Source organism: Leuciscus leuciscus (assembly GCF_965113295.1).
Source record: "Leuciscus leuciscus genome assembly, chromosome: 22".
NCBI classification, from domain to species: domain Eukaryota; kingdom Metazoa; phylum Chordata; class Actinopteri; order Cypriniformes; family Leuciscidae; genus Leuciscus; species Leuciscus leuciscus.
The window spans coordinates 6,431,411-6,454,647 of record NC_138746.1 but is presented as its reverse complement, the minus strand read 5'-3'; the positions used below and the strand labels follow the sequence as shown (position 1 = coordinate 6,454,647).

At 36.5% G+C, this 23,237-nt stretch overlaps 1 protein-coding gene across 1 annotated transcript in view; it reads right to left on the bottom strand.

The window, feature by feature from the left end:
• Positions 1–4,297: 4,297 nt before the first annotated feature.
• LOC309486172 (uncharacterized protein) overlaps positions 4,298–23,237 on the bottom strand; it is a 29,983-nt gene continuing 11,043 nt past the window's right edge. Inside the window, exons 3-8 of the mRNA XM_082153401.1 lie at positions 18,743–18,907; positions 12,861–13,029; positions 12,049–12,176; positions 11,088–11,209; positions 7,859–7,962; positions 4,298–6,680 (exon numbers count right to left, since the gene is read on the bottom strand). Of these exons, the coding sequence (XP_082009527.1) occupies positions 7,869–7,962; positions 11,088–11,209; positions 12,049–12,176; positions 12,861–13,029; positions 18,743–18,907 (678 nt within the window). The 3' untranslated portion in view covers positions 4,298–6,680; positions 7,859–7,868. The remainder of the gene's footprint in view (positions 6,681–7,858; positions 7,963–11,087; positions 11,210–12,048; positions 12,177–12,860; positions 13,030–18,742; positions 18,908–23,237) is intronic.

Here is a 23,237-nt window from a genome sequence, read left to right as displayed (position 1 = left end):
GATTCTCTGACCGGAATCCCGTCCATATTTGGCCGCCTCAATCAGCATATTATAAAGTTGTAGCACGCCTCCGCTACATATATCATGCTATCTGAATTACTTTCTTTCTAAGAAACACAAAAATAAATAATGGGAAGAGTGTGATGTTTCTTTTTTTCTTCTTTTTTTTTTTATTATGGGGAGCTATCTTACTATTACAAGGTCAATATTTGGCTGCCATATTTGTGCCTATGCATGGGGGGCTGCAGGGGTCCATTCTGTGATACAATTTTTTCTGTTTTTTTATATGCTAAAAAAATGGCTTCCTGCATGTTCGTTATACATTTGATTTACATTTTATGAAAAAAGATATGAATATTAGTGACACTGGTGGCCGAAGTGAACTGCAGCCAGCAACTTCTCGTGCACGTGCACGTACGTACGTAGGCTAGACTGAACGTGATTTAAGGCCACGATATAATTCACGCGAAGTTCTTTTTAGTTCTTTGCTTATAAGTAAAGAGGTTAGAAATACCTTTGCAGCGACATTGTAAACGAACATCCAGACGCTGTCCACGCTACTGAGAGTGACGTTTAGATGAATATGTAAATATGTGCTGTGCGCTTTCCTCTCATTAACAAAATAAACACAACAAAACATGGCAGCGTGAGAAATCAGCAGTTAAAGCTCTGCAATTCACTGTTATCATGTCGACAGATAAGGTAATTAAAAGGACTATATGAATCTTCAAATCACTTTTTTACCGACTTCCTATAAGTTGTCTATGAAAGCTGATTTTTGCAGATTTTTATGTGAAGGAATCGGGGCGTTTTTGCCGGGAAAATCAAAAGAATGTAACGTTTATGCGCGCTCCCGAGAGACTCTCTATGACACATGAAATGATTGCTTGAGGCCAGTGTTCAGGATAATCCCGATTCCCAAAAGTGGAATGTTACTAATGTCAATGTGTCATGCAAAGAAAAGGGATTCATTTAAACTATAGTCTCACTCACATAGCCATATCTGTATAGTGTATAGTAACAGAAATAGGCTAGCCTCCTTTATAATAAAACATAATGTTATTTTTAAAATAAATATAAATGCAGACAAATAAATTAAATACGTGTCACAGAATAATTGACCCATTACATAATACGGATTTAATTCTGATGTTCTCTGTGGATATGTCTGGAAATCGTTGCTACAAGGAAAAACCTGATTTGCTCCCTCAATGAAATGCCAAAGCAGTCTGCAGCTGGATCTCAGCCAGTGTGTGTGTGTGTGTGTGTGTGTTTCAGGACAGTGGTGGCCTGAAGTGGGATATGCTTTGTGACATTAGTGGAGATCTCATCCAGCTGGCCAGCCATACTTGAGGAAATGCCAAGAGGCAGGGGTTGAGCTGTTGTCATAGCGATGCATCAAGTATGTCCTCTTTCTACCATTCTGCCAATCAGTGTGTATTAATCTCAGTATGACTCAGTTCTGCTCAATGAGCAAATCACAATCTCCTGCACAGGAGGAAATTATTCTCTAGACAGATATAAAAAAAATCTGTGTGCCCTGGATGGGGAAACATCCACCTCCTTTAGGATATTGCAGATCTGACTGCAGAGTTGTTATAAGTTTATTTTTTATAAATTGAACACTTTCATTTTTTGTATATTTCAAAACAGCAAATCGGAATCTACTTTAGTTGTGGTAATTGACACACAACATACACAACAGTGTGATTATAATGATTAATTTTAGGCATTTAGTAAGGCATCACTATTATGATAACTGCATAGTGCGTTTCACAATGCAAATAGTTACAAATAAAACTATGCATAATACATATGTGATCCTGGATCATAAAACCAGTCACAAGTCGCACAGGCATATTTGTGGCAATAGCCAACAATACATTGTATGGGTCAAAATTATCGATTTTTCTTTTATGCCAAAAATCATTAGGATATTAAGTAAAGATCATGTTTCATGAAGATATTTAGTAAATTCCCTACTGTAAATATATAAAACATTTATTTTTGTGAGTGAATGCCGTAAAATCGCGAAAATAAATGTAGAACTTAAAAGACGATTTTCTCAATGTTTCGATTTTTTTGCAACCTCAGATTCCAGATTTTCTCGGCCAAATATTTTCCTATCCTAACAGACCATACATCAATGGAAAGCTTCTTTATTTAGCTTTCAGATGATGTATAAATCTCAATAATAAAAAAAAATGACCCATGTGACTGGTTTTGTGGTCCAGGGTCACATATGCGTAATGTTTTGTTATACTGCAAGACTTTAACATTTCTTGCAGTTTTGTCATGGACTCCTTTTCAAAAACAGATCAGTCGTTTTCCTGTTAGATTTTTTCACCTGCACTGACCCACTTTTGTATGTTCTCTGTATTAAACTACACAAAAAGATATAAAATAATAATAATGCTGCTCCGGTGTCGCCCCACTGGAGCACAAGTATGCGTTTCTGTAAATCATCAGTCACTGGCACACATCCACTTTATATTTCCCTGAGTCATTCGTCTGTTTCTGTGGTATCTGTAGATGCAGAGGGTGGGTATGACATATTTTATGACTCCATTGTGTTGGGAGTTGCTGGAATGTGTGCAGCTACACCGGCCCTCCTGAACCTCTGAGGGTACAAAAAGAGGGCTCTCATGTTCAACAAGTCTCTCAGCTCTCATAAAATGTTCTATAGACTGCCCCAAATACATCAATTGACAACAATTTTGTTGTATTTCTGGAGAATTCAATTAAAATGTGCTGTATCATGCTTTTGTTACCACAATTTCCTGGTCGGAAATTAAGAAAGGTTAGAAAATGTGGCGTTAGTAATATGGCCTTGCTCATAAAATGTTCTAGTGACTGTTACTATTATTACTACTAATATATATTTAGTTTTTACTTCAATGCTACAATTCATTCATATCCCTCTGGTGCTTTTAACTATTGCCACACAATGACTAAAGTTGACTGACTTTTACTCATGCATTACCGCTATCTACCAGATGGAGGCGCTAATATCAAGCGTGCTCAACTTTGCCATGTTGATAAACAGCTTGACTCTCAAGTGTTGAGATTTTATAGTACATTTTTATGAGTGTGGTGCACACTTATAGAGTCTATGACTTCATAAGTCCCACATATGCTATGATTTTACATTTATTGTTTACTGTGGTGGGGAAAATCACATTAGACCGTTTATTTAAAGCTGTTCTGTTTGTGCAGCAACCGCTTGAACTGTGCTATCATCTGTATTAAAGGGTTAGTTCACCCAAAAATGAAAATTATGTCAGTAATTACTCACCCTCATGTTGTTCCAACCCCGTAAGATCTTCGGAACACAAATTAAGATATTTTTGATGAAATCTGAGAGCTGGCTCACTCCTTCATAGGCTGCAAGGTAATCGATATCTGCCAGCCCAGAAAAGTTAGTAAAGACATTGTTAAAATAGTCCAAGTAACTACAGTGGCTCAACCTTAAGTTTATCAAGCGACGAGAATACTTTCTGTGCACAAAAAAAAAAAAAAAAGACTTCATTCAACCATCTCTTCTCTTCCATGTCATTCTCCTAAGCTGTTGACGTAGTGTAGCAGTTCTGGGTTGTACGTCAGAACATTGGCTCACTATTGGCCGACACTGGTCATGTGTGTGATGCGTGTGATGCTGTCACTTGGACTATTTTAAACATTGTCTTTACTAACTTTTCTGGACTGGCAGATATCAATTACCTAGCAGCCTATGAAGGAGTGAGCCAGCTCTCAGATTTCATCAAAAATATCTTAAGATGTGTTCTGAAGATGAACGAAAGTCTTACGGGGTTGGAACAACATGAGGGTGAGTAATTACTGACAGAATTTTCATTTTTGGGTGAACTAACCCTTTAAGTGAGAGAAATCTGAGATTCTTCATACTGAGAGTAATGCTTATACTTGCTGTCATTCTGCCAATGAACTCATGACCTGGATTCTGATGTTTTCTCACCTGATCCTTTAGGCACTGCATATCTTATAGTCTAAATATTGACATTGAAAGGTGTACCTCCCAACATTTTGATCTAAGTCATTATCAAATTTCATTTTTATCTTTTGTAAAAAAAAATTTAACTATGACAAAATATTACAATTGTTCACTCACAAATCTATATTCACCAAGAAATTGAGTATTCTCTTCCATCTAATTTTATTTTACATCATTATTTTCCCTTTTTGGGGCTTTGTAAGAATCAGAGTATGTACAGTATATGACTATAAGGTCTATTTTTTAAATACAGTACATCAGTACATGATGAAAGAAATGTAAACCAAATTATGTTATTTAGAAATATCTTATTTATTAAAAAATACATTTGAATAACAATGCAATATGCATAATGAATTATTCCGTCCATTTGGTACACTACAATACACAAGATGAGTACAAATCGCTCGTCATCATATAATTTTTCCCTAACAGACAAAGAATTCTGCCATACATCAGCTCTCATTAATTTTTACACACAGATCAACACCATTACTCAGAACAGTGACTGAAACGATAGGTCAAGCGTACATCAGAAGACAGTACTACATGCTTTAATACACTCTCCTGGCCAGAACAATATCATGTTACAAAAGTTTGATTAGAAAATGTGTTTCATCTTTCACACGGATGGCTGCAAGTGGTCTGCAAAACAGCTAGACCTTATCTAGACATCAGTATTTTAGTACCTCACTCACCCAGCTGTCAACAAAGACAGTCAAACACTTAATGCTCACTTTCAGAGCTTAACCTAATGTTGTCCAGTATACCTGACTGTTTTCACTGTGGATTAAGTTTAGAGTGCAACAGTTTGGTTCTGGAAGTACTCCATTCATTTTCTCCATTGGGAAATTGATTTTGAATGATAAGTTGTAAACCCTTTAAGACAGACCTAGTCTAAGCTACGAGTTTGTTAATCCATGGTATTTGCTTCTCCTGAAGTCGTCAGCCAGCATTATTTCAGCTTATTTTTAAAAGAAGTGTTTAACAGCAGAATTCCTGGTGAAAAACTACATTATTACTCATTGTTGCTATACGGAATATTAGGCGTATAATTTTTTATATAATTATATATATATAATATTTTGCAATTAACTCAAAATATATTGCTTTTATATATAAAATAAACATTAGTAAATTAGTAGTTTTATATTTCTCCATCATTTTTAATTTGATTATGCTGTTCGCAATGCTTTGTGGGATTGTAGTTCTTTCCCTCACTAAAGCTGTTAAGTACACAGTCTTGTACCTTTTGTCTTTTTGTCCGATTTTCTAAAAAAATGTTGCGTAAAATCCAAGTTTGTAGTGTTGTGATTCAGCTCGTAGCTGATTGGCTTGGTTCATGGCATATAACTCTTTAAGAAAGACAAAATCCCTATGGGAAAAATGAGTGGGGAAATAAAATCTTCCAGAACCAGCGCAGCTTAAAGAGAGCGTGGGCACTGTTGCACTCTTCATAACTTTTTAATTTCATTATTGTCCCTGAGGTCGACTAATAACTTCAGCAAAGTTTATGACCATTGAACTTCTCCAACTTTTTTTTATTGTATTTTATCTATTTATTTGATCTATTTTCAAACTTTTTTACATTTTTACTGTCATTAGTTCTTCTGTTGTTTATGATTAGCAGCACTTATCTAACTTAAATTAACTCACTATGACTGGGCATAACGTTTTGGGTTTCTGAAATCATTTTTCTGATAGTGACAGTATGATTATACTGCTTTAATCCAGCTCGGTTTGGTTAGTTCACTGTATATTGCATTTTATTCGGTTTAATTAACCATTTATGTCTTTAGACTGAAATTTGGCAGGCACATAGGAAGCACTTGTTAATTCATAGTTTAGAATGATATTTCAGGTTCATACTCTGGGCATTGCTTCATTTTTAGGGAGGCGAAAGGCCGCACACATTATATAACCTCAGACAAGGCGAGCAGCGTACAAAACTGCCATAAGTAATTTACATGTTATCATAAGCCCCATCATCACATTGATATATGTCTGTAGATGGAGGAATTCACATGTGGGAGCGCCCCTCTTCCACTCTCATCCACACACACTGTATGATCCATGCATCATGTATACATACATGCATATTTGTTATGTCTGTATATACAGTACACACTTACACATGGCAATTCTTATAATTGTGGTACAAAAGAACGTATATCAATTTATAGCATGCGTGGTCAACATTTGTTATAAATTGGGTGTATTTCAAGTATTTTACAATTAGGACAGTGTCTGGTAAATTGTCCCAGACAGAAATTTACATTAGACTATATTTAAGAATTTACAGTAATTCCCTTTTTTGGAAATCGCTTTCTGTAAAGCATCTTTCCACGTTTATATAGTCTTTAATAGTACCTCATTAGCTGACAAATCTAATGAGTGCTTTATAGAAATGTCACGTCACTCAAACAAGCTCCATCAACAGGTTCCATCAACACCTTAACACTTGCATTAACATATACACATCTCACCTAGTATTATATACAGTACAATACCAGTATTTTTCTCTCATTACTCAAATCCTGTTCATCTTTTTCTTGTGCATTCTCTCCCATTTTGTTCCTCAGTCTGGAATAACCTGCAAACTGCAAAAACCATCACTTTGTCCTTTTGCTTTTTGGAAAAGCTGCCCCATCGCCGGCCATCTGCTCAATGTCTGGTGAGAAAACAAAAGCTGAGAGTTAACATGCTGCTCATTCACTGTGTGCGTGATATCAGTTGTACTGAAACAACACTGCCGAGAGATAGAGCCTTACTGTCCAAACAGTGCTAAAACAACAACTGACCTGGAACACAAACCCTCCTCTGCACACTGGTCATCACTGGGGACCAAGCACTGAACACTTTGTTGTTTATGTTTTATATTGTTTCTGTTCTGACCTCTATTTCTTCTTCCTCTACTATGGGAGTCCATGACAGACCATATATAACTGTATGATGAAAAGTTGTGAAATTTGGTTCACTAATTAAGGCGAATAGTATGAGCAACTTGGGACCAATTAGGACCTTTAGGGTCATTTGTTAACTTTTGTTTTTTGTTTTTACAACTACTCAAATTTTTTGACACAGTCATTTCAAAAGGTGAAACTCACCAAGCTGAGTGCAATGAAATCAACAGTGCCATTTACAAACAGGAAATTAGGCGATATCTCTGCAACTTGATAGAAAACTGCCTCTAATGACTAATTTAAAGGGATTGTTCATCCAAAAATGAAAATTCTGTGATAATTTATGTTATTCCAAACCCATAAGACTTTGTCTTTGAAACACAAATGAAGATATTTTTTATATTCTCTCATTAAACCAGTGAGATTTGTTCAAATGCCATTTATCATATTTGATGTGCTCTATGTATGTGTGCTGATCAGTGTTTATATGTGAATAAAAGCCTAAATTAAATCTGTTCATCATATAAAGCATCATATAAATGTTTTTAAGAGGACTTGGATTCAACCAAAACCAAACCAAATTCAAAAAATATCTTAATTTGTGTTCTGAAGATGATATTTGGGGTTTGGACTGTCATAAATTATGTCTATTTAAATTTTTTGCTCAACTGTTTAAGGTAAAATTATAACATTTGCAATAATTGGCATTAAAATCGGATTTTTTTCTGAGGAATGCAATGTACTCAATGCCATTAATGTGCTTGGCCACACAATTTTACATTTATGCATTTCGCAGACACTTTTATCCAAAGCGACTTGCGGTGTCTTCAAGATAAATTTGGTCTATTTACTAGTCATACATGTTATTATTAAATTGTCAGTTTTTGATCTTCATGTTCATAGGTATTGCACTAGGAACTGGCAGATGATGTGTTTTTTGGCCTACCTGATCAATACTACTGTGGCCACTGATAGTCCAGTTTCTGATGGCCCAAAGCGATCATGGAGTTTCTGTTTGTCCTGGGGCGCTCTGCTGACATCACATCTGGGCTGTGGGGAAGATTGAAACCATTTTAGCAATCTTAATCGTATCAAATTCGGACACATTTGCAGTCATTTGGGATTGGATTTCAAGCATGCTTTCCTTATCATGGCAAATATTGGGAAACTACTTAAAATATTTTATGTTTTGAATAACCTTTTCTATATAGCATCAAAGAGAATGTTAATGCCTCATTAAGTTGGTCTGAACTAATGGAAGACAGTCTGACCTAATTTTTCAAATTGCATTGCACTTATGCAACACACTGAATATTACGAAATGAGAAAAACAAATACTGTCAAAATACAGTAAGCGTATTGTATGAATCACCGGTCCATATGGATATTCCTCAGAAAATATCTACTCTCGGGAGGAGAGTGCGTTTAGCATAGCTCCCATATCTCATCTAATGAGTGAAAAACATGGGGAATTCTCCTACTCCCACCAGCATACCTCCAACCTGACACTGCAGCCCTGGAACTATTCATCTGAGTCTGTGCCAACCTGTGTGTGGGATCACTGCTAACTTGGAATAAGTTGAGATTCAAGATGTCTTTTGTAGAGGAAAAATACATTTTTAAGGTATTCGTCCCTAAAACGCTCTTCCTTATGTCACAGATAAAGTGTCTGTTATTAGTTCAGAAATTGATATAGAGCTGCAATTTGGTCAGCAAACTTGGATCTAGCTTCTAGCCTTGCAGGAAACCAATAAGCACCTTGGTTAACCAATCAGTGTCGCAGTATAAACTGATTTATTAACAGTGAAAAATGCGGTTTAGTAGATGTACTAACAGCAAGTATAGTGACTGAATCAGGGTTGTTATTTTTAACAAACTATGAAAAATTATAGTTTATATAAAGCTGAAATTAAGTTAAACTTAAAGCTACACTGTGTAGGATTTTATCCAATCTAGCGGTGAAATTGTATATGACTACCAACTGAATATTACTTTCAAAAAACAGCTGAAAACCAATCTCTTCCGTGAGCACTTAACCTTATAGAAAAAAAAAAAAAAAAAAAAAAAAAATTCCTTTCCCTTTGAAACATCACTTATCAGGCTTATGCTACTCTGAATAATACCTGAACTTCGTATTTTGAGCACTTCCTGCGTTGTTGTTGCTTTTGCCTCTTTATGATGACTCGCTGAATTTAGTCCTAATTTGTAAGTCGCTTTGGATAAGGGCGTCTGCTAAATGACTAAATGTAAATGTACTTTCTAGCCCCTCCCATTCCGAGGGCTTTTTAACTCCTAAGGTGGCCGTATTATTTCAAATCTGCTGGCAGTCATGAGTAATTTCCCCCTCGCATTCGTCACAGTGCCACTGAGTGTAAAAACGCGAAAGGCGAAGCTTGAATTTCCAGAGATGTCCCTCTTTGTCAAATGTATTTTCAAGATGGATGTGCAACATGGCTTCCGCTATTCGAGCGACTCGGTCGTATGTATTCTAAATTGCAGATTATACACTTACGAGAATACTTAATTAGTTGGTTGAAGTGATTACACATTAATGATAATGTATAATTTTGAAAGAACAAAGTGTTTTTTGCTAAAAATCAACTTAAAATATTACACAGTGTAGCTTTAAATTAAAATTAGAAATGTTGTTTTGGCAACTGACTGAAATAAGTTCAAGTTTAAGTAGCCAACTAAAATGACTAAAACTGAAATAAAAATAGATTAGGCCTAAAGCTAAATAGACAAATTAAAAACAGTAATAATACCGGTGCACTAATATGTATTCATTCATGCTTAACTAATGTACAGATAATCATGAGTTCATGAATGACTCATGAAGAGCTATTCATGGTATCCCGTTGCAGACAGCTGAAAGTTGAAATATATGGCTTCGACCCATTGTGAATTACACAAATTTTCACTATTAGTTAATACTTTGATGACACATTTAATTATTAGCAATTAATATAAGACTTAAACTATTAATCAATCATTAAAAAATGGCTTAGTTCTTTGTGAGTCATACATGAACTAGAGGTCATGTGTGCATTAGTTAAGCATGAATTAAAGGTGCAGTAAGTGATTTATAAGAAACGCTGTTGAAAGAGAGAGAGAGAGCAAGAGGGAGATTTGAAGAAAGACTGTAGAAAGAGAGATGGCTGAGAGACATTACAAAATAGAAAAGGTCAGAGGAATGTCACTGGAAAAAGAAGGGTTATGATCAGGCAAGAGCTTTAGGACCCGTGTTAATATTAGAAAGGCTTTCCAGCGCTGGAGAGACCTAAGTGGGAAGACCTGAAACCGGATGCCAAGGTTGTTGTTTCTGCTCCATAACTGAGTAACATTGGTTTTGGTGTTTCACAGAATCAAGATATGCTGTTGTTGTAATGTTAGCTGTAGTAACAGGACAGTGTTTAGGGTCACTGTCTGTCTGGAGCTGCTGGCGACTAACTACCAACTCTTACTTGTATTTACTGTATGTTTATTTTCCGTCATCTTCGCTTTATTTTCCATGAAGCATTATATTGCTGCTTATATTGCTTTATAGTGTTACCAAAACTAATAAAAATTACAAAAGCATATTACAAAATCATTAAAACTTAAAAGTTATCTTTAAATGAGAAAAAAACAATTCAAAATACTAGAAAATAATCCTGGACTGAATGAGATCCAATACCTAATCAGTGTTCTGCTCTCTGCTCATTCATACAACGTGGTGCTAGTCACCGACTACCACATGAGCCCAGTGCTGAGGTATTTAAGAGGAGGCAGCATTCAGACGAGATTAGGACGCCCAGCAGTTTACCAGCGTTCGGTTGTGATGAGAGTCTTATCTTGCATCATGGACACATAGTGAGTCATAACATCAAAAGAGCAGAGCCATTAGTACTACTTGTGTTTGTGATGCAGTTTCCTAGAAGTTACTGTAGTCCAAATGGGAACAACACAATAGGGCAGTGTGCAAAGCTTGAATTAATTTCCATTCTGATTCATTTTTAATATCAAAACTAATTGTCTGTGAAATAATGTTGATCAGGCTTTTAGAAATAATATATATTCTATTTATTTATAAAATAACATTCAATGAGCCTTCAGAGGGAGATCAAATCTGACCCTTGTTTTGAGTGCTAATGATCCGAAACTCCTGAATTATTATGAAAACAGGGATGGAGTACCGGTAAAGCTGTGGACATGATCTCTTCAAGGAGCCTGAAGTCAGTCCCAGCCTGCTCTGGTTCCTCAGTTTAGTCTTCTTCACCAGTTCCTTTACTCTTCCCCAAGTATAGTTCTCACTCAACTACAGACACACAAAGGTACAAAATTATTTTAAACAGTAAAAATTCTATAGTTAAAACCTTTTAATTGGTTAAACGTAAGTTCCTTTATATATGGCGAAAAACTGAAATGGATCTAATGGGAAATTTGATGTAATTTTACACAGTTGTATGTACAGTTTGTAGAAGTGATCATTTTGTAATTGACATTCCCAGAATTATATGTATGACACTTTACATTTGATGTTTCTTCTTAGTTTTTTTGTTATCAGTTATATAAATTAAGGTTTTGTTACATCTTGTGTTGTTAAATTATTATTGCATTATAGCCTTTTAGTGTCGTGTGTTACCATGATGGTGTTTTGTATTTTTGTATATGACACCATGCACTTTTTATATAATTATTATTTACTTAAGCTTGTGAAAAAAGCTACTTGTGATTAACTTTGATTCATCATGTGGCTTTCTCTTCACCACCTTTTTTTAAGTTCTTTAAAGTTACAAAACAGATTTTAGTACTTTTGGAATATTAACATGATTTATCAGTTAATGAAATATACAGTTGTGCTTAACTATCCCTCTTATGTCATCATTTCCACATCCCTGAAGTGGAATGCTTTGTCATCTAAATAATTGTCGCTAATGTGACTAACAGTTCCAACTGGCTCTACTTGCATTCCTGAGCAGCTTCATTTTCATTTTCTGTTGACTAAACTACCACAATCGAGAGTCATTTAATGAGTAAACCGATGCATGAGACAGAGAGGCTTGACCAAACATTCACTATAATCCACTTCCCCTGAGTGTTGAGAGATGTGTGTTTGTGAAAGTGATTCAGTGTGCTGAAATTCAACTGCCTCACCCGTCTATGAGGAGCAGAGAGGACCTCAGCGCTGTCGCTCAGGTACTTGGCTTCTCCCTCTGTGTAGCTTCTTCGATTCAGACCCCTTTTCCAAACGGGAAGAGCAGGTTGACAGCCCATCTCACCATCTGTACAGGAGAAAACATGCTCGTAAATAGTTCTCTCTATGAGAAGAAATGACTATGTACTCTTGTGAATTGGTGATCTATGACTTAACTCCATGTCCTCTGAAGGGTGTGGTGCATATAGATACTGAAACATACATAAGCTCTGTTTTCCCGCCCTCAAAAATTCCCAGAATCCCTGAGATATGCTTCTTCTCTCTATATGGAATTCCAGAAATTCCACCTATCACTAAAAGTGTTCATTTCCCATTTCTCCAGAGACTAATGTTTGGTCGCCCACCCACCTGATGGAACATGAGATGGAAGGAAAGCAACCAGGAAAAACATGACTTTAGTGCTACGTGGACAGCAAGGGTTTATATGCGGGACACTTAGAGGGGGTTATCTAGATAGATGGATAGATAGATAGATAGATAGATAGATAGATAGATAGATAGATAGATAGATAGATAGATAGATAGATAGATAGATAGATAGATAGATAGATAGATAGATAGATAGATAGATAGATAGATAGATAGATAGGTCTGTCTGTCTATTTACATAATCTTCTATAATATTCAAACTTCAAAACATTTTTGAACTTTCATCCATGGCTTTTTCAAACCAATCATCAGCATTTGTCAATGTAAACACAGATTAATCGTATCCCTGTATGTATGACTCCAGGTGTGTTTACACACTGACCTCTCACGCCTGTCCTGAGGGGGATGCGCGTGACCTCAGGGATTGTGGTCAGGTCAGACAGCGTGCTGCTTGATGCTGTTAGGCTGTAGTGATCACTGTGAAAGTGTCTCTTGAGCTCTTGGAAGGCCAAGCTGGCGGCTCCACAGCTGCAGTGGTGTATGAAAAAGTCCTGAAAAAGAGTTTGAATTGAGAATTTGTCTCATACATATAATATTGAGGCCATTTTATTTATTCATTTTGTTAGATATCTATTTATGAATGCATATGCATACATTGTAAATGTACACATTTGTAAAGCTTTTGTTTTGTATAGATAAAATGCTCCAAAACAAATTAAAATGTGGTCATTTGGGATAGAAGAGCACTCAAAATAGTTCACTGCATGAAATCTAAATTCAATTTGTTGATGTTCACGCCCATGGGTCAAGGATGATAGCACATACTTGGCCCGTAGATTAGACATCTGGTTCAGATTTATACAAGTGTAAAATTACCGAAGCCCTCAAACACGTCCATTCACTGACAAAATCTATGTGAATAGATTTTTATTTCAGTATATTTTGGGTTTTCTTGCGGCTACATAAATGTTACATTAAAAATATGGTTAATTTCTATGTTATCTGATGTTATCGTTATCTTACATGACAAAATTTATCCAGCTGTGATATAGATCATATAGTAACTGTTCTTCTTAAAGGTTACTCTTTTCATGGAAATATCAGTCATATTTCATTTAAACATCAAGGTTTACTTCTAAAATATCTTGTGAGAAAGTCATCTTCACTTGAGTCTCTTTTTTTTCTATTACACATTCTGTGTAATAGAAAATAATCGCTATAATAGCTATAAAATGATGATAAGAGCTCAGGTAATTAGGTCTTGAAAGAATTTGATGAGAAAGTTTAAGTTCATATTGAGAAGCAAAAGTCTCCATTTGCTCTACAGTTCAAATTCACTCTCAACAGTTAAATCATGAGACAAAATCAAAATGACCCTGATTTTGCTTTTCCTTTGGGAAATGTCTTAATATGGGTCACTATTTTAAGCATTTTCCTCATGTATCCCACATCATCATTTGCACCACCTCAACAGCTGAAATCTGCTGGTGTCATTTCCACCAATCTTTCTTATAGTTACACATTCTTTTCCAAACCAGATGTGCAGTGTAGTAGATATGACTTATGCATATTAATACACAATATTAAAAATATAAGAACCTATGCTTTTTAGAAGAAAAAAAAAGTTTTAGAGTTTTAAGCCTCTGAAATTCACATGACAGTGTTTCGTGTAAGTGATAAGATGTTTCCCAAAATCTGTTTACCCAAGATTATCCTATTGTTTCCATTACATCTGTATTTGCATGGTAAACGCTTTCTGATTGATGAGGTGAGGATGTCATGGTGGATCTGTTTGCTAAGGATTTTGTTGTTGTTGGCACTGAGAGCAAAGACTTGCTGAACACTGAACACTGATTCCTCTGTAAGTATCAATGCATCATAAAGATCTTTTGATGTATTTGAGAAGAAAGAAGCATGAGCATTGAACATGGACTCTCCTTAAAGAAAGAATTCACCTTAAATGTCCCATAAACCAAAACACCAGATCCTTCAACACATCTTTTGATCGGTTTGGTCACGGCTGATAACTAAAGAGATCAACATGTATGACTAACAAGAGATTAAGAGGACACTACAATGGTGGTAACTGCATTTTGTTTGAGTCCTGAATGCTTTTTATGAGTACAGATGAAAGCATCCTGTGTGGGTTTAGGGGTAGGTGGGTAAAACAGCCAGAGAGGAGACTGGCGAGACAGCTTGGTCCATTATAGTGGAGACTGAGACACGTTTCAGGAGTTCCCCTGCCTTTTGATGTGTGTAACAGCATGTTTCTGCCTGTTGCTTGTTCTCCAAAGACACACACAGCCCAGGGAATCGAAGACCCAGGGAGATCACACCGTGTGGTCCATAAACTATTCATGTGTCACAGTTTTTCTTCTTGGAATTTTAAGGAATTAAGAATTTGATAATTGACATTCAACTGAAAAATATTTGATTCCTTGACGATTCCTCTACTTTTACTACAGAGCATTTCACTGAGTGAACAAGTTGTTTGACTGATTCAGAGATATTTCATAAGTTTAAATTGTATCAACCTGGGGCCTTATTTATAAAATGAGCACAAAAAAAAACATCCTACATTTGATCTTGCGATCATTTTTCAAATGTGCTTATGTGTGATTCAGAGAAAAAACCTGCATATGTCTCTTCTAAAAGTAAAATCTATGAATCGCAAATGATCAGTGCACAGCTGAATGGTTTCAGATCTCTTGTCTTCTAAACGCCCCCTAATTAATGTCATTAACGTATAAAAGAGCACTAGTCAACGTCCAAATCCTTTATTTGAGAATGGTGAGTTGCAAGAATTGCTTAGATTTCCAAATACCTGCAATACTCCGACTCTCTGCCACAAGGAACAGTGTGTACATCTGCTTAGACCCTGACGTGGCACTAAGCACTTTTCCACATCAAAGACCATTTTTATAAATATGAACGTTGGCGTGGATTTTGGCGTACACACACTCAAATCTTCCCCCGATCTCACAGGAAAAAAAAAGGTTGGATTTGTGTGAAAATGTATAATTTGTATGAAAAAATGATGAAGCTCCATCCCTAAACCTATACCCCTCAGTGGGAGGAGAGCATATCGTACATAAACGTACACATGCGTTTTTTATGGATTTATACGAAGTTGCAACAAATCAAAATAGTCGTGAGATTGTGTTGGATGAATCTTTTAGTCTTTTGACCAGTTGGAACCAGTTCTGAGAAAAAGTGATTCCCAAACCTAAAACTAAGGCAAAAATATTTCATGCAAGCACGCATGCATGGTTTCTGTAAAAAATAACATTTTTTAAAATGTCCTCCTTTCTTTTGCCCCTCTTTCTCTCGTGCTTTCTTTGATGACTTTGAAGAGCAGGCTCCCCACTGAGCTCACTCACTGTGACCATGTAAAGTCTTTTCTGGCCCCAGGGCCCGACCTGACAGAGCCAGTTTAGAGTTGACTCTCTGAAAAACCATGAACAAAACTGTTCTCATCCAACAGCACAGCATCCAGAGGTCAGGAAGACGTCTACGCAATATACTGTCACAGCCTTTTAGTCAGTAAGCAAAGCACTAGAGAGAAGAGACTGGGGTGAAGGACTGGCAAAGGGGAAGGTTTATTAAATACGTTAGCAAATTTCTCTCAGGAATTATAAAAATGGGTTTTATCCTCCATCACGTACAGTAATAGAAAAAAACAAGAACACAGAGTGATATTAAAACCTCCCACAACAATGAAAGTATTCTCTCAACCTATAGCAGTTTCACTGGCTATTGCACTATGCACACAAGGATTTGAGTATTGTACAGGATTTGATATTCTGTGATTTACTGATTTTATTTTGAAAATATTTAAAAATACATAATTAGCTAAATAAATGAATGTCATGAATAAATTTGGGACATTTTCAATTCTTTTCCTTTGAACTATTTCCCTGCCTTTGGCGGAATTTCCCGGCAATCCATATTTTTACTGTTATACGGTATAAGCATTGCTTATCTGTGGCGGTACTAGGCCTGGACATGCTTAATGCCCCCTCTGTAAACCCGAATAAGTTGGCAAAACTCAAAAAGTGTGAGGTAACTGATTACGTCAATTTTTTTAAGTTGAGAAATTCAAAGTTTAAGTAAGCAGAACTGGCAGATTTTTATTTTGTACTTATACATTTGAATGGCTCTTAACTTGAAATAAAAACCACATAGAACCAAACAGAAACATCTAAATTAGCATGGCAAAATATGAAACACTATCGCCCACTTTACATTAATCTTGTACAAACAAACATTATATACAGTAACACTTAATTTGAGCATTTACCCTCCCTTACGACTGCGAGTGTCATGGCAAAGCATGCTGGAAAATAGAATATCCCAGCCCAGTTTCAGTTAAATTTAAGTTTGTCTTAATTAAAAGACATAAAGACAAGTTCATAAAACTCAAAACAATGGAACAATTCAGATTACTTAAAATGTGTCAGTTTTGTGAACTCAAAACAAAAATAAATTTCTAAATACTCATAAAAGTTTTTTGAATTTAGGTTTACCTTATTCAAGCCAATTAATTATTTTGAGCATTAGGGCCCAGATGGATTTCCTATAGATTTTGTCAATGTCACTTTTGTTAAAAGTATAAAAGTCATTAAAAAAGAAAAAGAAAATTTTAACTAACTAACTCTATCATCAAACATTAAACCACATATAAATCAAAACTGCCTAATGTTACCAAATTAAATGTTGACCCATGAAGGGGTATATGGAAGCTATCTACTATCTACGTTTGATCATCATTCTGAATCCGATACGGACAGCTTTTTGTTCAAAATGATGTTTTTTATTTTATGGAGAAAAAAAATGCATTAAGCTAGAATAAAATTTTGTTTGTTTGTATTTTTTGTTTTGTTTTGTTTTTTAAGCAAAGCCTCTGTTCTTTCTTTTGATTTATTGCATGTTCAGATTTTCATAAAATAAAATATTCTGGGGGTCTCGTAAACGTTTTTAAAAAATGCTGGCGGGGAAAGAGTTAGTATATAGGCTTTATCCCATTTCTGGGGGTTGCGCCCAGCTTTCTAACTTGCATCCGCATTCAACAAAGACAAGCTCCCTTCCTGGTCTCAATATTTTGGAGCTATGTTACTAATTCAGGAGAGGTACAAATCCAAAGGGAAAAACAAAGGCCGACATGTTAGAAAAACATCCATTACTTTATACAAAACGTTGTAAAAGTGTTAGGTTTTTCCTGTGGCTTTTGGCTGATAACATTCAAGCCAGGTGCACTCTTGTTCTTGTTCAAGCACGTTTGCTGAGTTTTTATGGGTTCCACATTGGTAACTCAATTGAATCTGAACAGCTTTATGATTTACCAGAATTCATTCACATGTTGGCATTTTGCAGTAAAAAACTGCTAAATGACATAAGGTAACACTTTAGTGCCGGGTCCAGTTCTCACTATTAACTAGTTGCTTATTAGCATGCATATTACTAAGATAGTGGCTGTTTAGTACTTATAAACCACATATTAATGCCTTATTCTGCATGACCATATTCTACATCCATAATCCTACCCAATACCTAAACTTAACAACTACTTTACTAACTATTAATAAGCAGTAAAGAGTTTATTGAGGTAAAAGTCATAGTTAATAATTGGTTAATAGTGAGAATTGGACCCTAATCTAAAGTGTGACCTGACATAAACCTTTCTGTTTGCCATTTTTTTAACCATATTTTGTTTAGCAAATTTATTTTTGTTAGGTATAAATCAATACTCATCTGCTTTTCAATCAGGCCTTTCATCAAACAAAATGCATTTCATGACTGAGAGAGCTTCTCTCAATGACCCACTAAACAAAGACACAGGAAAAGACTTTCGTCCTGAATTATGTCAACATGGGACGCATAAAAACAAATGAAATCCATGTGAGGGGACATCAGGTCTTTTGAAACGAATACCCCATCTGTGTGCGGGTCGAAAAGGGCTGAACCCAGCAGCTCTGTTTATTAAATACACTTTTATCCGTCATGACTGAAAACCCCTAAACCCCACTCAAAAGACCTGGATTTACATTGACGCAGTATGAATCAATAATCCTTTGCCCCAGGCATCAATATGGGGCTTTGACCCACAACAAATTGTAATTCCAAGACCTCATCTTTCAAACCCAGACCTACAGCAATGTCTTTAACCAGTTTCAAATTGAGAAGTATGTTTTCAAAACTTGATCTACACTTTTTTTATTCTCCGGGCCAAGCTTATAAAGATGAAAACTGGCAGGCGATTAATACCTCTTTAGTCTTGATCACTCGGCCATCCTTCTGCAGGCCACAGATCTGTTTCTGTAGTCGGAGGTTGTGTTCCTGTAGCTGACCGATCTTCTCTATAAGTTGGCAGATGTGCTCTAGGTACCCCAGTCCTGAGCCCAGTGGGTTGGACTGATTGGCCTGGTTCACCTGGTTGTCAAGACAGAGACAAAGAGAAAAATCATTACGGTTAACTACTCATTTTATTTCAATTTTCATAAAACAATGTAAAAATGGGGGTCTGTAAACATATTCACGCTGGCTGGGACTGTTCCCTTAGGTAAGGACCCCCCACCCATCTCTGGACAATAGGTGGGCTCTAAATAAGGGGATTATCTGAGATGTTTATGTACACTATAGGGGGTTAAGCGACTTTTGTTAAATAAGTCAACAAGAACAGTGTGAACTGTATCCTATTGTTTGAAAGCCAATGGCTCATTTGATGGGCTAATGAGCACAGAACAAAGCAAAGGTTCCCACAGTAACTGATAAAGATCATTCCAGGTGTTCAGGTGAACCAGAGGGTCTTAAACTGATAAGCACCATGATCTCCACCCATTATTTAACACTAAAAGTATTTTTCTGGAATCAGCAAGTATCTCAATGGAATCATTAATAGGATTTATCACAGCTCTGGAAACAAGTTTAGATGAACAAGATGGTCTAAGAAAGAGTTTGCCAACTAGTCCGCTGCATTTCATTAAACAAATTGACACATTCCTGGAGACCAGCTATCATTAGACAACTGTACATCATTCATTTTTTTAACCAATACTGACACTAGCTATGTTTTCATCCACTTATTTTATGCGCATTTTGGGATATCGCTTAAAAACTGCTGGATGGAAACACCAAGATGTGCATAAATTCTAAAAAATGTGCGTAAAGAGCGCATGAGCTCGTTTGAGTCGGAACATGAGCATAAACTACAATGTAAATTAATTTACCAAATAAATTCCTCGATGCGCATCAAAAAAAAATCATGTGATTTTGCGAGATGGGACGGCATATCCGGACTAACCAGCGGACAGATCTTTTTGCACCACATCTGACATGCTGTTTTGGTTGTTCTGAAATGCCTGAGCAAAGCCTTTCGTCAAAGTGGTTCGGTATAATTACCTCCCAGAACCCTTACAAGACTGGGTTCTCAAACAGCAGCATCTGCCTCCAATAGCAAGATAACACGTTTATTGAGTTTCATCTGCACGCTCTGAGATGCAAGACATTTATTATATACAAAAATGATTATATACAGTGGCTTCTCCTACTTTTCTTAGTGATATTTAGTGCCAGTTTATCAGGAAGTGACGATTTTGCTTTCTTCGACTCACTGGATGGAAACGGTGCTTCATTCGCAAATGTTTTATGCGATATTCCAATTTGTGGATGGAAACATAATTCGCAACTTTGGGTGGAAACATACTGTTGCATAATGAAATGGCTTTATGAAAGAAAAAAGAAAAAAATCCAAGTCTCAAGTGTTTGGACCCCACACAACTAAAAGCTTGAATTTTCTTTTGCTTTTGAAACTGAAGGTAACTAGTTTAAATGTGTGATTTATCATTAGGAAACGTGTTAGATCCGGTTCCTATTGCTTATTTGTTGACTCATCCTTCCATCTTTGGTTGTAGCTGCAGATGCTCACGTTGTTGTAAAAAATTCAAAGGAAATTTTGAACAAATATTTATACAATCATCAACATTCCAAAAAGTGTCCCAACAAAAGCAGGATGTGAGTTCAGGTCTCGGGCTTTTCCACCCCGAAAGCTTTTCCGTGCCACTTGCGTCCAATCCCAGTCCCAAAGCCCAGCGTTAATGGAAACACAGGGGCTAAACAATAGAGGACATGACGGAGATATGAAATACTAGGAGCTGACATCACTCGTTTCCTCAGAAAGAGTGTGAGATCCTCGGCAGGTCACGCTTCTGCTCCCTTGAACATGAACTTTTCTCATGCTTCTCTAGTAACACTGCACTATCACACTTAACATATTTGATTTAGATGGATCATATAAGACATTTCATTTAATTTGATGTCTACTTATACTCTGTAACTTTTTTACACCTAAAATTATACAAGACCTTGTTAAAGTAAACAAAACTTGTTAAAGTGTCTCTTTGAGGCTCTTTCAGGCTTGGACTTGCTTAATCATGTACAATAACTACAGTCTTTCTCTACACATTTGTAGACAGGTGGCTCACAACCAGGTGCTCTCTCATAAAGCAGCAACCAGCACTGATGCTTGATGTGGGGTAGCCAAAGGAAAGTAATTGTTCCAGGCCTTTATGACTGCAGAAACATGACAGATCTTATCTGCTTCCCCTTGCCCAGGATCCCTAGTGACCCAGGAGAAGGGAAGACACAAATGTTTGGGAAAGCACCACTCCCTTTCTCCCCCTGATTCTCTTCTCATTGTGAAAGATCTGCGTTTCTCATGTGCGTTTCTGCACAAACCCTGAAACAAAGCGGGGAATGTTTTCTTATACACAAAAAAAAACATGGAGATGATTTTCTATAAAGCTGTTAACACTTAAGCTTGACGTTGTGGTTATTGATGATTTAGCTCTTTCTGCTGTGAGGATGTGGTTTTTAAACCGTACACTGAAGATCAAAACAAACTGGGGAAAACAATTGTGCATATGCCTCTGGGTTGGATTGCAAAAACAATATTTTTCTAATTACATAAGCTCTGTATATGAGGGAAGATATTATAAACCTATTCAGGCGTGTCTGAGAAAATAATCCTTTTTTATTTGAAATATTTCACTGGGTCTGTTTTAAAGCAATACTAAATATGACACAACTGGAGAGGAATGAGGAACCAGATGTGTATTCCGAGATATAGGAAAAGGTATCTATGGATTTTTATGGTGGTAACCAAGAACATTGAAAACAATGGTGAGTTCAACATATAGATATAGAAGCTGATTAGATGAGATTTAGAGAGAACAAAAATGGTCACTTCCTGGGAAATTGGCGCAAAACATCTGTAACAAAAATGGAAGTTGCTGGAATCGGGGAAGAAATACTGGCTCTTTTATCCTAAATCATAAATGCGCAGATGAAGCGTGATGAGAGATGCTTCTGAGAGGGAATTAAAACACATCATTCAGATGATAGACTTTGGCTCAGGCATTTCAGAATGATCAAACCAACATTTGAGATGCTGTGCGATGCGTTTGGTTCAATGCGATGCGATGCTTCCACTGGTTAGTCCAGACAGTTATCCAATCACATCCACATCCTCCAAGTCACATTCGTTTTTTTTGTTATGCATCGAGGGATTTATTCAGTAAATGTGTTTCCATCATAGTTTGTGTGCATGTTTTCTTATTGGATAAAAATCAATAGAGCGCGTACCTTTTTTATGTGCATTTTTAGAATTTATGCACATCTTGGCGTTTCCATTCAGTATTTTATTTTATCCCAAAATATGCATAAAAATAGGTGGATGGAAACAGCTGTCGTAAAACTACACAACGCATAATTCCTCTAGAGTCAGACGATTATTCCAGGTTCACTTGTTTTTTTTTTCTAAAGATTAATTTACGGCCCATCACAACCCAATACTGTGACCTCGGGTGATACTGTTAAATCCTGAGGGAGATACATGGTGCTTGTGTTCTTCTTGAAGTTAGCACTATATTTTCATTTATTGTACTGGCGGTTATGAGCCTTAAACAAAGCTGAGAACTAATATTGTTGGCTGATATGATCTCTCACAAAACAAGCTTTGTGTATTTATCCAAAGACGTCCTGCTAGATGTGTTGATATATCCTGTGTTTTTCTGTGTATCTGAAAACCATTGAAAATCCTTTAAGTGTCACGACCTGTTACGTCACATTCCGGAGTGTCAGCCAAAAGTTTGAGGCTAGATGTGGCACACACAGCGCCGGTCTCCACGCTTCATCTATCATTAGATTAAAGCCTAACACTCGCATTATGGAAATGTTGGCGTTATGACTGTGTTTATGTGCTACAGCTGAGGAATTCAACTCCTCAGCTGTAGCTGTCCTGGGGGTGGCTGAGGAGCTCCAGAAGGGCAACAGCAATTACGCTGTCTTCATTCCTCCCTGATACCATATTTCGCTCTGCTCCACACATCCGTCAACTGAGACACAAAAATGCTTTTAATGTCCCATTATACCACATACAGAGAGACTAACATATTCAAGCTAGCTGGCAACCAGCCGAACACATGCATTTGATTAACATATAAGAGTCTAAATCTCTTTTACATGTTTTATAATTCCCAATGCCATCTTTAAATATTGCGAATGAGCCTTTCTACAAGCTGTCTCTTCGCTGGTCCATATCTGATTGCTCAGGGCCACACATAATTTGAGCTCACAGGACTCCACAGAACTGGAAGTTGTACAGCATCTGCCCCCTGTGCATTCATTTCTGAAATATTTTGGCTAATTTGATTATGCTTTCATCTATTTACAAGGAGTTTTGAGTTATGGCTGTATAAAGGGT